The sequence below is a fragment of the Choristoneura fumiferana genome, chromosome 23, assembly GCF_025370935.1.
Source record: "Choristoneura fumiferana chromosome 23, NRCan_CFum_1, whole genome shotgun sequence".
In the NCBI taxonomy this organism is placed as follows: domain Eukaryota; kingdom Metazoa; phylum Arthropoda; class Insecta; order Lepidoptera; family Tortricidae; genus Choristoneura; species Choristoneura fumiferana.
In genome coordinates this window covers 2226775-2245593 of record NC_133494.1, presented here as the reverse complement: position 1 = coordinate 2245593, position 18819 = coordinate 2226775, and the positions used below count along the sequence as shown (strand labels likewise).

Here is an 18819-nt window from a genome sequence, read left to right as displayed (position 1 = left end):
AATTCTAACAACAAAGGAACTTAAATAACTTTGTAATATTGTTTAATAATTACGTACCTACTGATGTTAGACCGAGGTAAACACTTTAAAATTAGTTTTATTGAATACGAATATAGAATATAGAATAAGGCGAAGGCGCTTACTCGGGATTCGAATTCAACACTCGCACCAAAAAACAACTTTGCTCTCTTGTTTGCACAAATAACAATTGTTAAAAAATATTTCTACAATTTGATAGATAAACAATAAAATAAGATAATAAAATTAATTGAATAGTTTTTCTATTAAATGTTTCATTCAAGTAAGTAGTCGTAAAACAATAATATTCGAAGTTTTTACTTCGAATATTATTACGAGGACAAATATTATATATATGAAACATTTTCTGCGAAACGAAATTCTATGAAATTTCTGTGCGAAAGAAGGGAACACCAATTTCACCTTCCTTCGAAAAAGGGAAGGGACTAATTTATAGGGTGTCATTACCTCCGTGAATCGAATGGACTGATTCAGACATCGTATTTTTTATAGAAATATAATCTGAGCTGAGCTACTCCTCCGACACCAGCAGGGCTACTACGAAACTCGAAAATCGTAGTTCGTGCCGTACCGCCCCTCTCACTCTCGTATTAAATAACATAAGGTCAACGGGACGGTACGATACGAACTTCGATTTTCGAGTTTCGTAGTAGCCCAGCAGACCTTAAGTCTCCTACATCCAACGTTATTTCTACGTTATTTTTGTTTGTGAGGCCCTTTTAGAGGAAAATACTCCCGTGTAGGTCTATAGTTGGTTTGGATAGGTATTTTATTTTATTATTATTATTTTTTTATTCGACTGGATGGCAAACGAGCAAGTGAGTCTTCTGATGGTAAGAGATCACCACCGCCCATAAACATCTGCAACAAAGATATATCCTCAAGTGCCAGTAATTTCACAGGCTGCCTTACTCTCCACGCCGAAAAACAACAGTGCAAGCACTGCTGCTTCACGGCAGGATTAGCCAGCAAGATGGTGGTAGCAATCCGGGCGGACCTTGCACAAGGTCCTACACCTGCAAAAACGAAACGAACGAACGAAATGTAAACAAAACAACGTCAATTGGTGTCTTAAATATTGAAAGTCATCCATACTACATATCTAAAGATTTACAATTTTGTATTGAAATACATTAGTCTAGTTTGTATTACAATGATAGATAAGTGAAATGTTGAAAATCCTTGAATGTACCGAATCTGGCAGCTAAAGTTTGTGTACACAAGTTGTTAAATACTTATCCAAACTAAGTATAGATCTGCAACGTCTCTAGTCCTACATACAACGCAACCCTGAGACAGTGCCGCGACGCCCCGGGGCGTCACGACGCCTAATTTGGGAACCCCTGTTTTAATATTTAATCTTTTCATTAAAACGTCACGTTGGTTTAGTATAAAATAAAATAAAATAAACCAATTGGCAATAGTTTTGATTATTGAAACAAAAAACTTTTGTATATTTACCTAATGTTATTGAGGTACTAAGATTGGTTTTTGGAGTATTTTTGTATTTTTTATTTCAACTCCAAATTTTGTTACTTTTACGGTTATTAAGGAAGCTGCTTGCGTTGCATAAAGCCATTCCACTCGGATAATTTAAATTATAATGACGTTAAAATAATTATGTTTATCTTTCATCTGCCCTTTGTGATGGTTGTATATAAAATTTGTACCTAAAAGATCGAACTTGACTTGAAAGCAAAATGTGCCTAGACAACAAAAGTTTATTTGTGGTTTGTTATTTAACTTTAGTACTAGTTTTATGTGGTGGAAAGGTAAAGTTGATAATAAATTGTTGATAAAAAATGTATGGCAGCTGTCAGAGGCGTCTCTAGCCCATGTAGCGCCCGTGTGCAACCAATACCCTAGCGCCCCCTAGTAAGCTCGCGGTCAAAATGGAATGGGTACAAAGTACAAGTAACAGCACATCAAGTTACCACAAACTGTCAATTTTCCCCAATGGATGGAGGGGCGTTCAATAAAAAGTGAGAATGAGTATGTTATAAACAACTTTTATCCTTTGGAATGGCAGCGCCATATTTAAAATTCACTGTCAAGCGACGCGGCCATTTTGAAAAAATCTTCCTTGAGTGCATTGACACCTACGAATTAATTTCGCGAATTCGCGAATTTTATAAAAAATATCACCAAAAAAAAAACCACTTTAATGTTATAGATAAGCCTTACAGTGATAGTTTAGCATAAAATGGCATAATGACCTTCAACTTCTGTGAACTTTATTATTCATTATCAAATATCTGATAACCAAATTTTTCTCAGTCATGCTTCGATCATCAATACGTACTAGATTCAACGTCACAGCTCTGAAAACGGCCAGAGAAATAAGAGCACACATTTATTTTGTGCCCTATAGGTAAAGACGCCTCTGGCAGCTGTGGTGGCCTAGTGGTTTGACTTATGGCCTCTCAAGCAGAGGATCGTGGGTTCAAACCCCGGCTCGCACTTCTGAGTTTTTCGAAATTCATGTGCGAAATTACATTTGAAATTTACCACTTGCTTTACGGTTAAGGAAAACATCGCGCACACACCTGCGAAGCAATTAGATGGTTTGTGTGAAGTTTCCAATCCGCACTGGGCCCACGTGGGAACTACGGCCCAAGCCCTCTCATTCTGAGAGGAGGCCTGTGCCCAGCAGTGGGACGTATATAGGTTGAGATGATGATGATGTATGTACGAGTAGATTGGAATTATTTTAATCTCCAGTAGCTGTCTAACGTTCTGGCGCTTGCGATCGGATGCACCATCTCTTTCTACCCTTATCCTACACCGTGTGATAGAAAGAATGGAGAAAACGATAGTTTTTTTAGTGTGTTAGACAATGAAGCCTCAGGTCGTACTGTGGAGTGTGAGCAGAGGCAATTATTATTTTCGGGGTTCGATCCCCGGCCGGAGCAGATACTTTGTGTGAATAATAGGTACGAATGATTGTTCTCAGGTATTGGGTGTTTAATATGTATAGGTACGGGGTGTGGCCTGTAATAGGAGCAATAATTACAACAGATCGTACTAGTCAAAATGAACGACATTAGTTCAGCGACTTTTAAAAATAAGTAGTTATTTAATTTTATCATAGTTGTAGTTACATAGTTTAGTTATTTGAAGAAGCAATATAAAGCAAAAGGTTTAATGTTGATAGGGTGACAGGCAACGTCAATTGCACTCTAGGATGGCGTAATTGGCGTATTTAATTTGTATGAAAAATCTAAAAATTCCATTATTTTTTTCATCACACTTGCTCGTAAACAGTGTCATAACATGCAGGCTACCTTGGTTGCAACCCCCCAAATAAAACCCTCGACCTTAATGTGCTTGTCATGAAACCCGTGGTCGGTAAATGAGTCATTGCGCGTACAAATTTTCTTGTCATGAAGCCCAAGGTCGGTAAATGTGAGTCAATGCCCGTACTGATGGAGCTGCGCGCGCTGCTGCAGGACCACATGGACACGCACGTTGCGGCGCATGCTGCGGGAGGGGAAGGGGGAGGGCGGCACTGACAAGAGCGCTGCCTAAGGTATCGCCAATATTTGGAACAATATATGTTTTCTTTTAGAAATAAAATTTTTACTCGCAAATGTGATGAAAACATTGTATGTCGCACGGGCGGTACTAGAATTACGAACATCGACTCATTAAAGCACTCAGTCTTCGACTTCCGGCTTCTAATAGACTCTCGTTCGAAATTCCTTATTTACCGCCCTTAAGACACAATGTACTATAAAAGTCGCTGAACCAATATCGTCCCGTCTGACGAGTACGAACTGTTTTAATTTTTGCTCCTGTTACAGGCCACACCCGGTATAAGTATGTATTTATCTATATGTATAACCACTGGAACCACTTTAATAAACTTTAAGTGCCTAATTATCAATCCCTAGAATGTACTCCATAACGGACTATAGGCACGCTTAAATAATCTGTAGAATAATGAAGATTTATATAAAATATCAATATACTCGCAGTACGTGTATACCTTGGTGATGTACTAGGTCGGTATACTCAAATTAAAAAAAAAACACCATGTTGCTCCAAGCCGATTGATTTCAGACCAATATATATTTGTACGGAAAGAGATGTCACATCAGTGTAAAAAAGTGGTGGGTGTCGCTGACTCACAAGTGTCAAAAAAAAAGTTTGAAATATTTGACATCAAAAATTACCAAGTTAATGTTGACCTAGAGACGTCTTGTGTTTTGCGAATTTATTCCTCTGCCCTTAGTGTAAGTTTTCGGTTACAAAATACGTCTCGATCTGTATGGAAAACACAAACATCGCAAACGTTCCGCTAGAGGCGCAGTTCGTGTTTCCATACAAATTGAGATTTTAACGCGAACGCGATCGAGACGTATTTTGTAACCGAAAACTCACTATGGGCACTCTTCATGCCATTAACAACATACGTTAATCACAAAAAAAACTGACCAGTAGTTTTCAAGATATTTAGAAAAGTAAAAAAAAACTTTTAAATGACATTGACATTCCAAGGAAACTGACAATAATTATGTTATGAGATAAAACTTGGCAGATTAATAACTAGCATTATTACCAATACATAGGATATATTCATTGGCTAATAACGTCAGGGGCATATTTTGTTCCCTTATATGGGTATAGCCTTTGACCCACTTCTAGTAAGTAGTCGGATTGTCTTGAAATTTGGCATACGTATGTAAATTGCGTGACAATACAATAATCTGGCAGTGACATCCTGGTATTCCGGCCAGGATCGTCTCCGCAGGACGGATCTCTTCAACGGTTAATGTTATCGACTTGAAATTTGGTATGCAAATGTAGTTTGTGTGACAATGTAAGTACAGTCAACAAAAAGTACAGTCAGCAAAAAAAGGTTTAAAGTTATAGCATTTAAAGCTAAAGTAAAAATTTCACCCCAGTTTATTATTCAAAATCTAGACGCCTTTGATGCGGTCCACTGAACATCGACCAATATAATTAATGCTGGAAGTAAATCGTTATATTTCGAATTAACCGGTGTGTTGATTGTAATAGGGTTGATTTTGATCTCTGCAGTGGTTTTAGTTAAATAAAATGTGTTGCTTGGACTACGATTTATTGCAGACTGACTTGTGTTTCAATCAATACGTAATGGATATAACATGCATATGTGCGTAAGTAAACACATTAATAAACTTAAGTAAAACGGCTTTAACATACCGCCCACCAAAAGGATATTAATTATCCTTTTACTGAAATATTTTATATAATCAAAATATCATGCAATAATTTTATCATTATAGTAAGGTACTCGTACTATTGGAAATTATTCTTAACCAAGTTTGTATACATATCAAATTTGGAAAGAAATAGATAATTTATATAATTAGATTATTAATTATAATTTATATAATTATTAATTAATTAAATTTGTATTAATGAAATGAACTTTAAATTAATATCGGTTTTTAACAACATCATGATAGCCGCAGATACAAGAAAATTACTTTATATTGAGTAATACTTAATTTAAAGCAAGGTTATCATTCGAATTATTCTGCCTTGTCGTCAATAGGAAAATAACAAAGCTTGCTAACGGAACGTTTCACAACCTGCTCTCCGCTCTTCACGCTGTACACTCTGGTTAAGCCGTCCGAGCCAGGATGTTTTTCCATTATACGACCCATCAACCATTTTCCTGGTGGTAAGTTTTCATTTTTAATCAGGACTATTTGGCCAATGTCAAATTCAGACTCTTGTTTTGTCCATTTCCTTCTCTGCTGAAGTCTACATAGGTATTCTTGTTGCCATTTGTGCCAAAAGTCGTTTAACAATTTTTGCAGGTGTTGCCAACGTGACAAATTACTGATTTTAGCAGTTGAAAAGGTAGGTGATGGTATGGTTATCGGCGCTTCGCCTATCAGAAAATGTCCTGGGGTTAAAGAGTCAATATTTTCGTCTTCATCTATGGGGTTATATGGCCGTGAATTTAGGCAGGCCTCTACTTGGCAAAGTAAAGTGGTCATTTCTTCGAATGTCAGATATGAATTTAAGACTCGTTTTAAATGAAATTTCATCGACTTAACTCCACTTTCCCACAATCCGCCAAAATTTGGGCTGTAAACTGGGACATAATGCCACTGAGTGCCATCTTGTGATAACTTGTCTGCTATTTCTACGTCAAAGTCTAATTTAGCTTCGTTAAATGCTTCTGCTAAGGCCTTACTCGCTCCAATGAAGTTTCTTCCTTGGTCACTCCATAGATTGGCACACCTTCCTCGACGAGAAACAAATCGCCTAAAAGCTCCAATGAAAGCTTCAGAGGTCAAGTCTCCAACCAATTCTAAATGTATGGCTTTTGTGACCATACATATGAAAATAGCTATGTATGATTTTGTCGTTCTTATGCCTCTGCCCCTTGACATTAGTGTCTGGTATGGCCCTGCAAAGTCCACCCCACTATTCAGAAATGGGCGTGCTGGCGTAACTCGCTGCTTAGGCAGATCTCCCATTAATTGCTTTTTCACAGTAGCGTTTTGTCGTGCACATATCAAACATTTGCGGATATATAATCTGACGCTTCGCTTCATATTTAGGATCCAGTATTTAGTCCTCAGATAACACATCATCAACTGCTGTCCTCCATGAAGTGTCTTCTGATGTGCGTCAGCTACAAGTAAGAAGGTAAGTCGATTTTTATTGTCGAGAATTATGGGATTTTTACTGTCTTCACTTAAAGTAGTATGTTTAAGACGACCGCCCACCCTGAGTATTTTTTCATCATCAAGGTAGGGATTTAATGACTTCAATTTGCTATCGTGTCTTACTTGTTTGTTTGTCTGTAGTCTGTGAATCTCTTCGTTAAATATCTGTCCTTGAATTAACCTTATGCAAATCTTCAGTGAAATGTCTAGCTCTTCTGTTGTAAGTATCGTCCTTGTGGTAATGTTCTTGTATTTTAAGAATCGTTTACAGTGAGAAATTGACTTTAAAAGTTGAGTTAGATCGTCAAAGTCCTCAAAATGATTGGTAATTGAGAAGTTGTCATCCTCTTGTGTTACCTTTAGGTTGGATTGTATGGTGCGTTTCATTTCAAGCTCTGTTGTGACATCTGGTTTGTGAAATGGAATTTCTTGTGTTCTTAGCCATTCTGGGCCACTCCACCATAATTCATGCGATATAAGCTCTGATAATGGCGTGCCTCGCGAAGCAACGTCAGCTGGATTAGATTGCGATCTTACATGATACCACTTGTCACCAGTATCATCCAAAATGGCCACTACACGATTTCTCACGAAAGTTTGCCAACGATTTGGGTCTCCCTTTAACCATGACAGAACAATTGTAGAGTCAGTCCATGCGAAGACTTGCCTTTCTGGAATTCTCATTGCGTTTCTGATCTGTTTCAGCAATTTTGCCAGCAGTGCAGCTCCACACAGCTCTAAACGTGGTAATGACAAAGGTTTGACAGGAGCCACACGAGCTTTAGCCGCTATGATACTCGTTTTAATTTCTCTTTCTTCCGTTTCAACTCTTAAGTATGCCACGGCTGCGTAAGCATTTGTAGAGGCGTCACAAAATCCATGTACTGTTGTTTTATTCAATCTCAGTTTATTAGTATGTACCCATCTAGGTATACTTATATTATTTAAGTGTGTAAGATTATTTCGTATGTCTAACCATTTTTCTTTGATTTCAGGATCTACCTCTTCATCCCAGCTGGATCGGTGTAACCAAAGTTTCTGGATCAGCATTTTGGCTTGAATTATACTTGGAGCCAACCATCCCAAAGGGTCAAACAATTTCAGCGTTTCAGCCAGTATAATCCGTTTTGTAATGGATTCTGGTGCCTGGGGCAGCTGGATTCGATACTGGAAGTCGTCTTCGCCCATGTTCCAAGATATACCCAGTGCACGGACAGTTCCGTCTAGTTCAATGGCCATGTTCACATTACTGTTTCTTTCATCACTTGAAAATTGTTTCAAAAAGTCGGTGCTATTAGAAGACCATTTTTGTAGGTCAAACCCTCCCTTTTTAAGAATGTCAGCAATGGTTTTCGCAACGTCTACTGCTTCTTCGAGACTATCTTGGCCCGACATGAGGTCGTCCATGTAGAAGTCTTCCTTGATTGTCTTGGTAGCTTCAGGATGATGTCTGCCTTCATCATCAGAAACTCGTTGCAGAGTTTTTACAGCTAAATATGGTGCCGATGCTGTGCCAAATGTAACACGAAGTAGGCGATACTCTTGAATAGGGTCTTTTGTATTGTTACGCCAAAGTAAGCGCTGTAAATCTGAGTCTTGTTTGGTAACCAAGATTTGGCGATACATTTTCTGTATATCTGCTACGAAGCAGATTTTCTTCATGCGCCATCTCATGATTATGTTCCTCATGTCATCTTGAAGCTGTGGACCCACCAGTAACTCATTATTTAATGAAACATTGTTTATGCCCTTTGACGAAGCATCAAAGACTGCTCTCACCTTAGTCGTATCTTTGTCGTTTCTAATCACGGCATGATGTGGTAGATATACCGATGGATTGCCTTTCTCACTCTCGGGAACTTCTTCCATGTGCCCCAGGGTGGAATATTCTTCTATAACCTTGGTGTATTCTGTCTTAAATTCTTTGTCTTTTTCAAATTTTCGTTCTAATTGCTTGAATCTCCTCAGTGCTATGTCTTTAGTTTCTCCTTTGGTTGATTTAAGGTTATCTGTCTTCGTTGGTAATTTAACTATGTATCGTCCTTCCTTTGTTCTGGTCGTCGTGTTTGCATAAATGTTTTCGCAAAGCTTCTCTTCAGCTGTAAGTTCTGGCTTCTCTGCAGATTCCAGTTCCCACATGTTCTTTACCAGAAGATCCAAGTCGAGGTTGTGATGCATAACAACAATATTGTTTTCTGAAGAATTGTCAATGATGTCTCCGAACAGAATCCATCCAAGGCTTGTATTTTGTGCACAGGGAGAGCCTGGAGGACCTTTGATTATGTTATTCTTCAGAATGTGTGCATAAATGTCGACGCCTAGAAGCATGTCTACTCGACCTGGTTGATAGTAGCTCGGGTCTGCCAGATCGAGGCCAGTGAGGTGCTGCCAAGCGTTGGGTCTGGTTGTAATAGTTCTCGATGGGAGTTCAGTGGTCAACCGCGTGGCTAACACATATGCCTCTATTTGCAAGCTGAAATCAGTCTCACATCTTGATAGAAGCTCACATTGTACCACGCTGTTGATAGTGGTTCTCGTTGATCCTACTCCCGTGACTGAGCCTCTTGTAGGTTTTTTCTTTAGTTGCATTAACTGTACGGCCCTTTCCGTAATGAAACTCGCCTGCGAACCTTGGTCGATTAAAGCCCGCAGTGTGATCACTTGCCCCATCTCGTCTCTTACAGGAACAAGCGCTGTGGCCAGTAAAACAGTTGATTTTTTGGTCGTGAAGTGAGTCGCAATAGCAATATTATCAATTTCATGTTGCTCTTCTTCATCGTCGCTTTCCTCCAATTGGCTTAAATGTGTCTTCGGGTTCTCATTCTTCGTGTGGTGTAACAAGGAGTGATGACGCTTATGACATACTTGGCAAGATGTTGGTAAGCGGCACTTAAATACAGTGTGCCCACTCAGTAGACAATTGTAGCATAAGTTGTTATTTTTCACGTAGTCAACTCTTTCAGTTACATCCATACTTGCAAAACTCTTGCAGTGGCTCAGCGTGTGACTTTCGTTACACTTGATACATGTCTTATTTGGAGGTGGTTGTTCTGTCGTGTGAAAGCTTTTTTGAACACGTGAAGCAGCGGCTGAGTTTGAATTTATATAGTTACTTTTCTGGGTAGGTTGTCTTGCACTTGACGTGGCGGCTGGAGTTGTGCTATTTATAAATTCCAAGGTACGAAATTTTGTTTCAAGAAAACCTTTTAACTCTGACCACTTTGGGAGGTTGTCAGTTGAGCTCTTGAAAGAATATTCTTCCCAGTCCTTGTGAGTATCAGCATCAAGTTTCATAACAATTAAGTGCACTATAATCGGATCCCAGGAGTCGACGGGCACTGCAAGATTGGTAAGACTGTTCAAACACTCTGTAGTTGTGTCTAATAGTGACTTAATTTGACTAGCACATTGTGCGTAGTTCCTTTTTTGTGAAAATAATCTTTTCAGAACAGCGTTGACAATCATTCTTTTATTTCCGTAACGATTTTTCAAAGTCTTCCACGCTTCTTCATAATTTTTGTTCGTTACTTGTATGTTTTTTAATAATGAATATGCTTCACCACTGACACTATTTTTTAAAAAATGTAGCTTCATAACATCGGTTAATGTTTTATTGTTGTGAATGAGTGACTCGAATAAGTCTTGAAACGTAGGCCAGTCTTCATAGTTGCCACTGAATACCGGTGGTTGGATGCGCGGTAATTTCACTTGGTCTTCAACTGTTGTTGGTTGTGTACAGTGTCCACCCATTAACATGTCCTTTAAATCTCCGGTCATGCACAAGTATAAGTCTTCATATATATAGTATTCTTCATTCACTAAATAAGGTATATCCATACGTTGTTCCTTCGGTACACACTTAAGAAGATCTTGATGAGCATTAAGAAATGTTGTCCAATAATTTTCTATGCATTTTAAACGGGACTCAACATAACCTTTAGTTAATCTTACTTTTGGGCATTTTCGTAAATTATTTTGCGTTTTTTGTAGCAAAGTTGCGGTATCTTGTAGCACGTTCACCAACTGTTCCACAGTTAAAACCATTTTGTGGCACTCCAGTTCAAAACAACACCTTATTTAAATGTCAATGTTCACACGTTAAAGTTGAATTGTTGTATTATAATTCTTCACACAATAATAACATAATAACTTGTTGACGAGTTGCACTGCATAGATCGCAAAATGTTCACTATAAAAAAACAGTTCGCCGGGAGATTGGAATGCGGCTGCCTTTTGTTCTCGAACCTCGGCGAGCTCGGAGCTTCTTCGATGTTATCCGTTTCGATATGGACCATATGTTGATTGTAATAGGGTTGATTTTGATCTTTGCAGTGGTTTTAGTTAAATAAAATGTGTTGCTTGGACTACGATTTATTGCAGACTGACTTGTGTTTCAATCAATACGTAATGGATATAACATGCATATGTGCGTAAGTAAACACATTAATAAACTTAAGTAAAACGGCTTTAACACGGTGTTCAAGTTTAAAATCTCTAATGTTTTAGATAAATTAAAACTGTATTCCTATTCTTGATGTCCAACGTGATGACGATTATTATGATGGCAGCCCCTTCCACAGGATTAATTTTGTAAAACTTATTTAACGTAGATTGTACGAGTTCCGTCGTAATCACGTAGTTGTTTGATTCCAGATCATTCGTTACATATTAACGGAACACGCGGTAATAACGCATATAAACAGTTCATACGCGTGTTGCGCCAACTTCACATCGAAACGTCATGGTCGGCGCAGCCCCATGTACTATGTGGACATCCACTATCGCTCTCTCGTCCCCTACGATAACACATTCAAGGTAGTGTAAATCGTAGATTACTGGCCATCTTAAGCGCTTGATTGTTTTATGCGATAAACGCTGCGTTAAACGCAAAGCGTTTGACGCACACCAATTTACATCAGACAATCTAATTACTAAACATTGTCTTACGCGGTGAGCGCAGCGGCAAGCGCATGTTTGGTAATGAGGGCTATCGTTTTTTGTCTCACTAGATAGCGCACTGTTGCGTGAGGTTTTTAAGTATGGCTTTCAAAGTCTGTTATTACGGGCGTGAAAACAAAGTTTAGACTAAAATCATATTTAATACACCTTAAAACCGTACCATAAAAATATCGAGCATGCCACAGTGTTGCATAGTCCCCGTTTTGTTCAAAACTGTCTCAAAACACAGACATTCATTGCCCCGGAACGCATTTTTGCCATAATTAATTTCAGATATTGCAAAATATTCACAAAATTATTCTAATTATAAATAAACCCGCGTAGCTCACCCAAAAACTATGAGATTTGACATTTCGGATACCTCACGCTACACTAGCGCCTCTAGTGGCGAATTCATACGTGATAGCCCTCATTGCCGCGCGACTATGTGCTATTTGAATTAAGAAACAGAGGAGAAATATCGCTAGATGGCGTTAGTATCGTGACGTCCATTTGACGTTTGCTCGTGATTGGTTAAATTACTAAATGAGCCAATCGCAAGCAAACGTGTGTTTGCTTATTAAAATTCAAAAAAATCTTTATTGCCACCAAAAAAAGTAAAACAGAAAATATTAAAAATAATAAAAAACGTTTGTAAATTAAAAAAACTGAACTTTTAAAAACTGACACTAGCGTCATCTATGCTTCAGCCCTCAACGAGAAACTTTCAGCACTCCATTGGAACTTACCGCTTACCCGGACAATATACCTCCGGACCCGGATAATTTGATTGCTTAATAGCGACACCTCTTATCCGGCTAGATGTCGCTAGTGTCGCTGCTTAAGTGACTAAATAAGAAACAAACAAGCTGAGATATGTGGTGCATAGGAGAAATTTGTGTCTGTACTCCTGTCCAGTGGTAGTGTAGCGGTATAGCACGTAGCAGGAAATACTGAGGACTTGGGTTCGATTCCCAGCGCTGGTCTCTTTTTCTGGTTTTTCTGTGCATCTAAGTAAGATACTGAATAAACTATTTTTCATCTATGTTTCAGTTTGTATTTTCGACTGTATTTGTGTTTTACGTCCATGTTGTGCGCGTAAAGCGCTGTAAGGTGTCGGTTGGTCGCCGCCAGACGGCGCTGCCCGTCTCAAGCGCAGCGGCTGCGTTCATTCAGCGTACCGCGTAGGGCCGTGTTGCACGACACTGACTGACTAACAGGGCGCCGAATTTTGCGTGCGGCTATTGACAGATTGTAGGGAGAGAGCACCGCTTTTTATCGATGTTACCGACAAATCGATAGTTTTTTTAAAATTTTACATGCATTAACCCTAAACCTGGCAAGTTGAGACAAGTGTACTCAATACAACCCTCGTTAGATTCTTGTAGAGCTAACAAAAATAAGTTAAAAAAAATACAATAACATGATCTTTTAATTATGTATCTTATTAGATACGCTGCCAATGCCAATATCTGCCACAACGGAGCGTGCATAAATATCTGCCTCGTCCTACCGACTCTAGAAATAGAGTCATAACAGATATTTATTAGAGATGGGCCAAACATGGGTTTCACCGAATACGAATATTCGGCATAATTGATTCCTAAGTAGAAACTCAATCATGCAACTTTTGATTAAAACAACAACTTCCTTAACTTCTCACAATAAAGAACTGATTAATTATTTTAACTTATTATTTTATTACAAAGATCACTGTAGTTTAATCTTAAAACAGCTACATACTACCTACTTATATTTTATTTGTAACTAATAACCATCTTTTTAACTGCTGTTTTTGGAAATAAAGCTACTGTACCAACAAAAACAGAAAGCCTCACTATACCTAATAAAAACAACACATTTAAAACTCAACTCATACATGGGTCAAAAAGTTCGAGTACTATATTGCCGAACATTCGGTGATTTAGCCGAATATTCGGCCGAATACGAATATTCGGTAAACCTGCCGAATATGCCGAATGCCGAATATAAAACGAATATTCGGCCTATCCCTAATATTTATGCACGCTTTGTTGTGTCAGATATTGGTGCTGTGACTGTCAGCCTTATTCATAAAAAGTTAGAGCCTCCTTGAAGGCTCCTTGAAGGCCCGATGCTAATAAACATGATTCATAAACGTCTGTTAGCGCTAATCAGTCGATCAAGGCTCTGCTAAACTTACGGGACCGTAGACCCTCCTTTATCTCCCTGCTAAGTCACAAAATGGCCGCCACAAGTTTGAACAGCTGACTTTGACAAGAGCAAAAACCATACCGAAGATATTTTTAGTGAAGGGAGGGTTACGCAAAGATTAAAAAAAAAACCAGGAAAATTTATTTTCAGGAATTTGTATTTAAAAATCCTCTTCATTAGGTATTTATTACTGCTACATTACTAACAATAAATATGAAAAAAATAAAATTAGGATGATTAACATAATTACGGCTTTTTGCACTTAGGTACAACATAAACATGCGGATCGGAAATGGCGGGAAAACAATAATCTCTCTTTTTATTTTTTTTCCCTGCTAATTTGCTGTCACTGCTGTCAATTTTTTTTTTTAAATTATCGATGAGGCCATTTTTTGTCTTTGATTTGTTAAGATGGCCAACATAACGCGTCTAATCCGTCTATCAGCAGCTCAACAACTAGCAGACTGCTAGCAAGCGCTTATGAATCATACTTCTTGACAACCGTCTAGCAAGCTTAATCAGTCTGCTAAGTAACAGACCGATCAAACCTCAATTAAGGATTTTTTATGAATAAGGCTGTGTATCTATATTTACTGATCCCTTGTTTTATACAATTTTGCAGGTCGACTTTTATTTTTACGAGTTTCTCAGCAACGAGTATCGACGTGGTTTCGTTGAAATGCACTTCAAGTGGTGCGACCTGATCCACAAGGACCCGTTCTTCGGCGCCTCCATGAACCAGGGCAAGTTCCGGCGGCCCTGCCCCTTTCCACCGGTATATCAACCAAGCTCATATACGTCTCACTGCTGCGCAGACTTCTCAGAATCAGACGGCTTGGCCGTGATTCCCACTCGGGCCCGGTGGGAGGGAGAACCATTGAATTGCTTCGCAGGCTTAACCAGGTTCCTCACGATGTTTCTTTCAACGTAAAGCTCATGGTAAGTTATGAATGTAATTTCGGCACATCAATTGCGAAAAACTCAGAAATGTGAGCCGGGCTTGAAACCACGATCCTCTGCTTGAGAGCTATAGGTGAACCACTAGGCTCACCACGGAAACTGGAAGAAAATATTCAAAAGGAAGAGGGGCTGTTACGGTACAGCAACGCATATTCCCAACGTCGTTCATTTAAGCAGAAATTATTAAGATACTTATATCCATTGTGATGGTTACGAGCCGTACGTGATCGTCTATTTTATAATTTATAAATATAAGAGTGTCCTAGAAATTTTCAGGATCATTCCCCGGAGTTTGGGTACATTCAGTAAAAGCAGTAATTTTTATTTAGTTGCACAGTGATTTACGCAGTACACTTTCTGGATAAATAAAGAATCAGGAATATCAATCATTCAGCCGGATTACGTTAAACGGGTTTTTATCAGTAAACAAGGTAGTGAGAATATTGAAATCAATGAAGATACTGTTCAAGGTAGTGAGACTACCTTTATATGATTTTATATGCACTCAAGATACGCGATCGGCTTTTGTGATAGATGGTCATGAAACTTTATGTGAGGCATTTGTACATCTCACCAGAACAACCGGTCTCACTCTGACACGGGGGAACCCTACGCCAGTATATGGCCTTGAAAGTCAAGTTATCGGGGGGCAGTTCTGACCTCCTTTCGCTGAGAAGCGTTTATAATTGCACATCCTCGTAAGTGTGATCTTTTCTTAGGCATAAAGCCTCCCCCAAGTACCATGGTTTTATTCAATTATTATTCAATATGTGATATATTTGGTTTGGCCAAACCAAGGTCGGAGGTCAGCTGCATAAGACATGGCGTGTATGCGTGTGCCCAGAAACCGCCGCTGCCTGTTATCGAGATATGTACTGAAATTTATATAATCAAAAGTCTCCCGGCTTCTTTTTCTCCGCCACCTTTCCAGTGCCCAAACATCGGAAGAATAATACTACTGAAACACTAGTCCCACTCTCAGATGTCTAGTTAGTGCATCATTAAAAGAAAGAATTTTATACTTATCGGGTGTCCTCTCGTACATGTCGTAGACTCGAAATTCACGTTCATGATAGGTATTGGCTACTGCCTGACTTCGTTAATATACTCAACTTTTCGACTCTCAAATAATATCAAATAATATCTCGTTAGGCATGCACTCTTGTTAGCCACCACTCAATCGGTATAGTATCGAGCATTTACTCAAGTCTGCCTTGAAGAGGCCTATTCTCTCACTAATGACCAGGTTGTGAACACACTTGTATTCCCTTTGAATTTATTTGTATTAGCGTGATTCAATCTCACTGACGTATATAGAAAATGTTAGAACTCTCCTCGACATAACGGGAATAATGATTGAGTGTGTTTAGGGAAAAATTCAATAATGGATGTTACTTAGGCACGAAGTAAATACTACCTTGGTGTCTCAACAAAAGGTTACTCTGTGAAATCACTTTACTAGAAATAAGTTATGACCTCCATTTATTAATTCATTCCGAAAGGGAAAGGAATTTATATACGAATACCAAATAAAATAAATTGTAATTTATATATTTTTATTAAAATCATTAATAAACCCAAAACACTTGGGAAGAAATGAAAGACCAAAACGAAACTGATCGATAATTAAACCTTCATTGGTCTTATACGACACAATGGCAGGCCAGACATTCAGTTCCTAAGCCAAGCTAAAGTAGAAGGAAAACGAATGTCCAAATGAAAAACCCTTCTGGCTGTCTCTATACTAGGGTACACACACACACATGCATAAAGAACTTAGACAAAGAACAAAATATACACAGAAAAGAAAAGATAAATCAGACTCTACAATATAACAAAATAGTATGGACCATTGTCTTTATTGGCATAGTCAAATCTAAATCGTTCGTTAGTTAATACGACAAGGTTTGTGGTATCTAAATAGTCAACTAAGGAATCTATTCCAAAGTATGTCATAAAATATTACGTTAACACGTCTAAGGCTTTAACAAACATCCCAAAATAATTCGGAATTTTAACGATCAAATCAAGGACTTTCACAAGGCTCCATAATCACTTCACAAAATTAAGTATCTATGTACGTACTTTTATAGTTTAGCATTTTACATCCCTACCACAAACTCAAACACAATAGGCCATAGGTACCCTTTATTTACCTTACTTTAATTTGTCCTGACCATTTATAGCTCTTAAATAGGCCTCAATTGTATGGCCTCCCGGCCAGTAATTTCTACGGCGATATCGTCCGATCCATAACTTCACACATATGATAAATATCGTAATTAAAATCAATGCACAATACATATATATATATTACATTCCTTTACAAGTCCTTTTGGACTTTGTTATCACGCAGGCATAATGTCTCCTTTGAACTCATCTTTCGAATTGGTAATGACTTGAAAGGAAAATATCGAGTCTTGGCCGATTGTGTTTGTTAAACAAAATATATTTATAAAATTGGTACTTTACCGAACTTCCAGTTTACCTCGACTTAACCACTCCTAGCTATTTTATAGACTTTCAGGATTGAAACAAAACCCTAGCTGGCACGATTGATTTTTAGGAAATCAAGAACAAGTAGAACAACACAATTAGATATCACTGTACAATTTCTCTCCAGCACCGTTCCTCGAGAGCTCTCTAGACCGAATCCCCTTTCTCTCCTCCTGCGACCTTCCCCACTCTCTTGTCTAGGAACACACCCCTCCAGTGCTGTAGGCGGCTTTCTGAAATTTTAAAATTTTCCCGCGAGTAATCTGTTCATCCCATTTGCGGATGACATTCGTCGTCTCTGTGATTGGCTGTTAAGTATACTTTTGGGCGTAGCCCCACCCTTAAATTCTCTGATGTTTGATTTTTTTATGTCACTATGCCTTGCGGTCATTTATCACGTCTCGTTTGACAAGAAGGAAGTCATTATTTGTTGCTATTCACGAAAGATTGCATAAGGCCTTTGTTTACACTTGTTCCTTAAGAGTTGAATATGTCTATTTGTATTTTATTGCTTGCCCTTTTGGAAAGGTCGAATTTCTGTGTCTAAATTGCCTTTTAAACTTTTTGTTAAAACTAAACTTTTGTCTTTACTTGGAATTCTCAGGGCCACGGGTAACTTTCTAAAACATGTGGACATGATCGTTTTAAATTTGATTCTGAGATTATTCTTTTATTTCTATCTATTTATAAGAGAATATGCGGGACGATCTACGTGAACCACCTCACCATTCCACTATATCCCTCCGTAAAGATTTGCAATTTTGAACATGAAACTACCGTAAGACTCACTCATATTAAATATAACGACCCGGATAACTCACGTCTTAAATCGAGTTTAGCTCGACATGTTGTCGCGCGAGCAGAGCGGCGGCGCGCAGTGCGCGTGTTGCAGCAGCCGCTGAGTTCGCGTTGCTCCGAAGACGAAAAGGGCTACGGATTAGCCCGAAACATGTCGAGCTAAACTCGATTTAAGACGTGAGTTATCCGGGTCATTATATTTAATATATCCATCCATACTAATATTATAAATGCGAAAGTAAAATGCCGATACAAAACTAGGACACTTTAATCTGCCCAACCCTGTACAATGTACTACAGGGCATTGCGACTGAAATAATTTGCAGGACGATTACCACATGTACAACATGACCATCCCGTCTGCGGCCATCCCGCCCGGGTTCCCGTTCACGAAGGGACGCATCTTCGCGAACCTGACGCACCGCGGTTATGACGTCTTCGGAGGCTACATCGACATGGAACTCAAGGAGAAGCTGATCAGATCCGGAAAAACATAGCAATAATAAAAAAACGTAGCATAATTGAATTATAACAAAAAAATATTCTTGGATTCCTTTCTTAAAACTTTACATTTTATTTTGACTTAATAGGACGTCTGGAATATCTAAAACTGTTGTAAACAAGAGTTTTAGGCATAGGTTGAGTTTGCAAATATACTAAAACATAAAGAAGATGCACTCAATTATTTTTTTCCGTAAAATAGCAATATGTTGAACATTTATCT

General features: G+C 38.5%; 2 protein-coding genes across 2 annotated transcripts; one reads left to right on the top strand and one right to left on the bottom strand.

Moving 5' to 3' along the window:
• Nucleotides 1–1739: 1739 nt before the first annotated feature.
• LOC141441182 (uncharacterized) lies at nucleotides 1740–18592 on the top strand. Its single transcript, XM_074105858.1, has 4 exons — nucleotides 1740–1811; nucleotides 11364–11525; nucleotides 14464–14616; nucleotides 18422–18592. Exons 1-4 carry the CDS (start codon nucleotides 1740–1742, stop codon nucleotides 18590–18592), a joined length of 558 nt encoding a protein of 185 aa, XP_073961959.1.
• Nucleotides 5522–11167, bottom strand: LOC141440957 (uncharacterized). Its single transcript, XM_074105550.1, has one exon. The coding sequence runs from the start codon at nucleotides 10752–10754 to the stop codon at nucleotides 5559–5561; it is 5196 nt and encodes a 1731-aa protein (XP_073961651.1). The 5' UTR covers nucleotides 10755–11167; the 3' UTR covers nucleotides 5522–5558.
• Nucleotides 18593–18819: the final 227 nt, after the last annotated feature.

Bases quoted from the DNA above. Each gene is read 5' to 3' on its own strand.
- LOC141440957 (XM_074105550.1), bottom strand. From the start codon at position 10,754: ATGGTTTTAACTGTGGAACAGTTGGTGAACGTGCTACAAGATACCGCA.
- LOC141441182 (XM_074105858.1), top strand. From the start codon at position 1,740: ATGTGCCTAGACAACAAAAGTTTATTTGTGGTTTGTTATTTAACTTTA. The intron at 11,526-14,463 runs GTAGTGTAAATC...ACAATTTTGCAG, and splicing joins CCTACGATAACACATTCAAG to GTCGACTTTTATTTTTACGA. The intron at 14,617-18,421 runs GTATATCAACCA...AATAATTTGCAG, and splicing joins GGCCCTGCCCCTTTCCACCG to GACGATTACCACATGTACAA.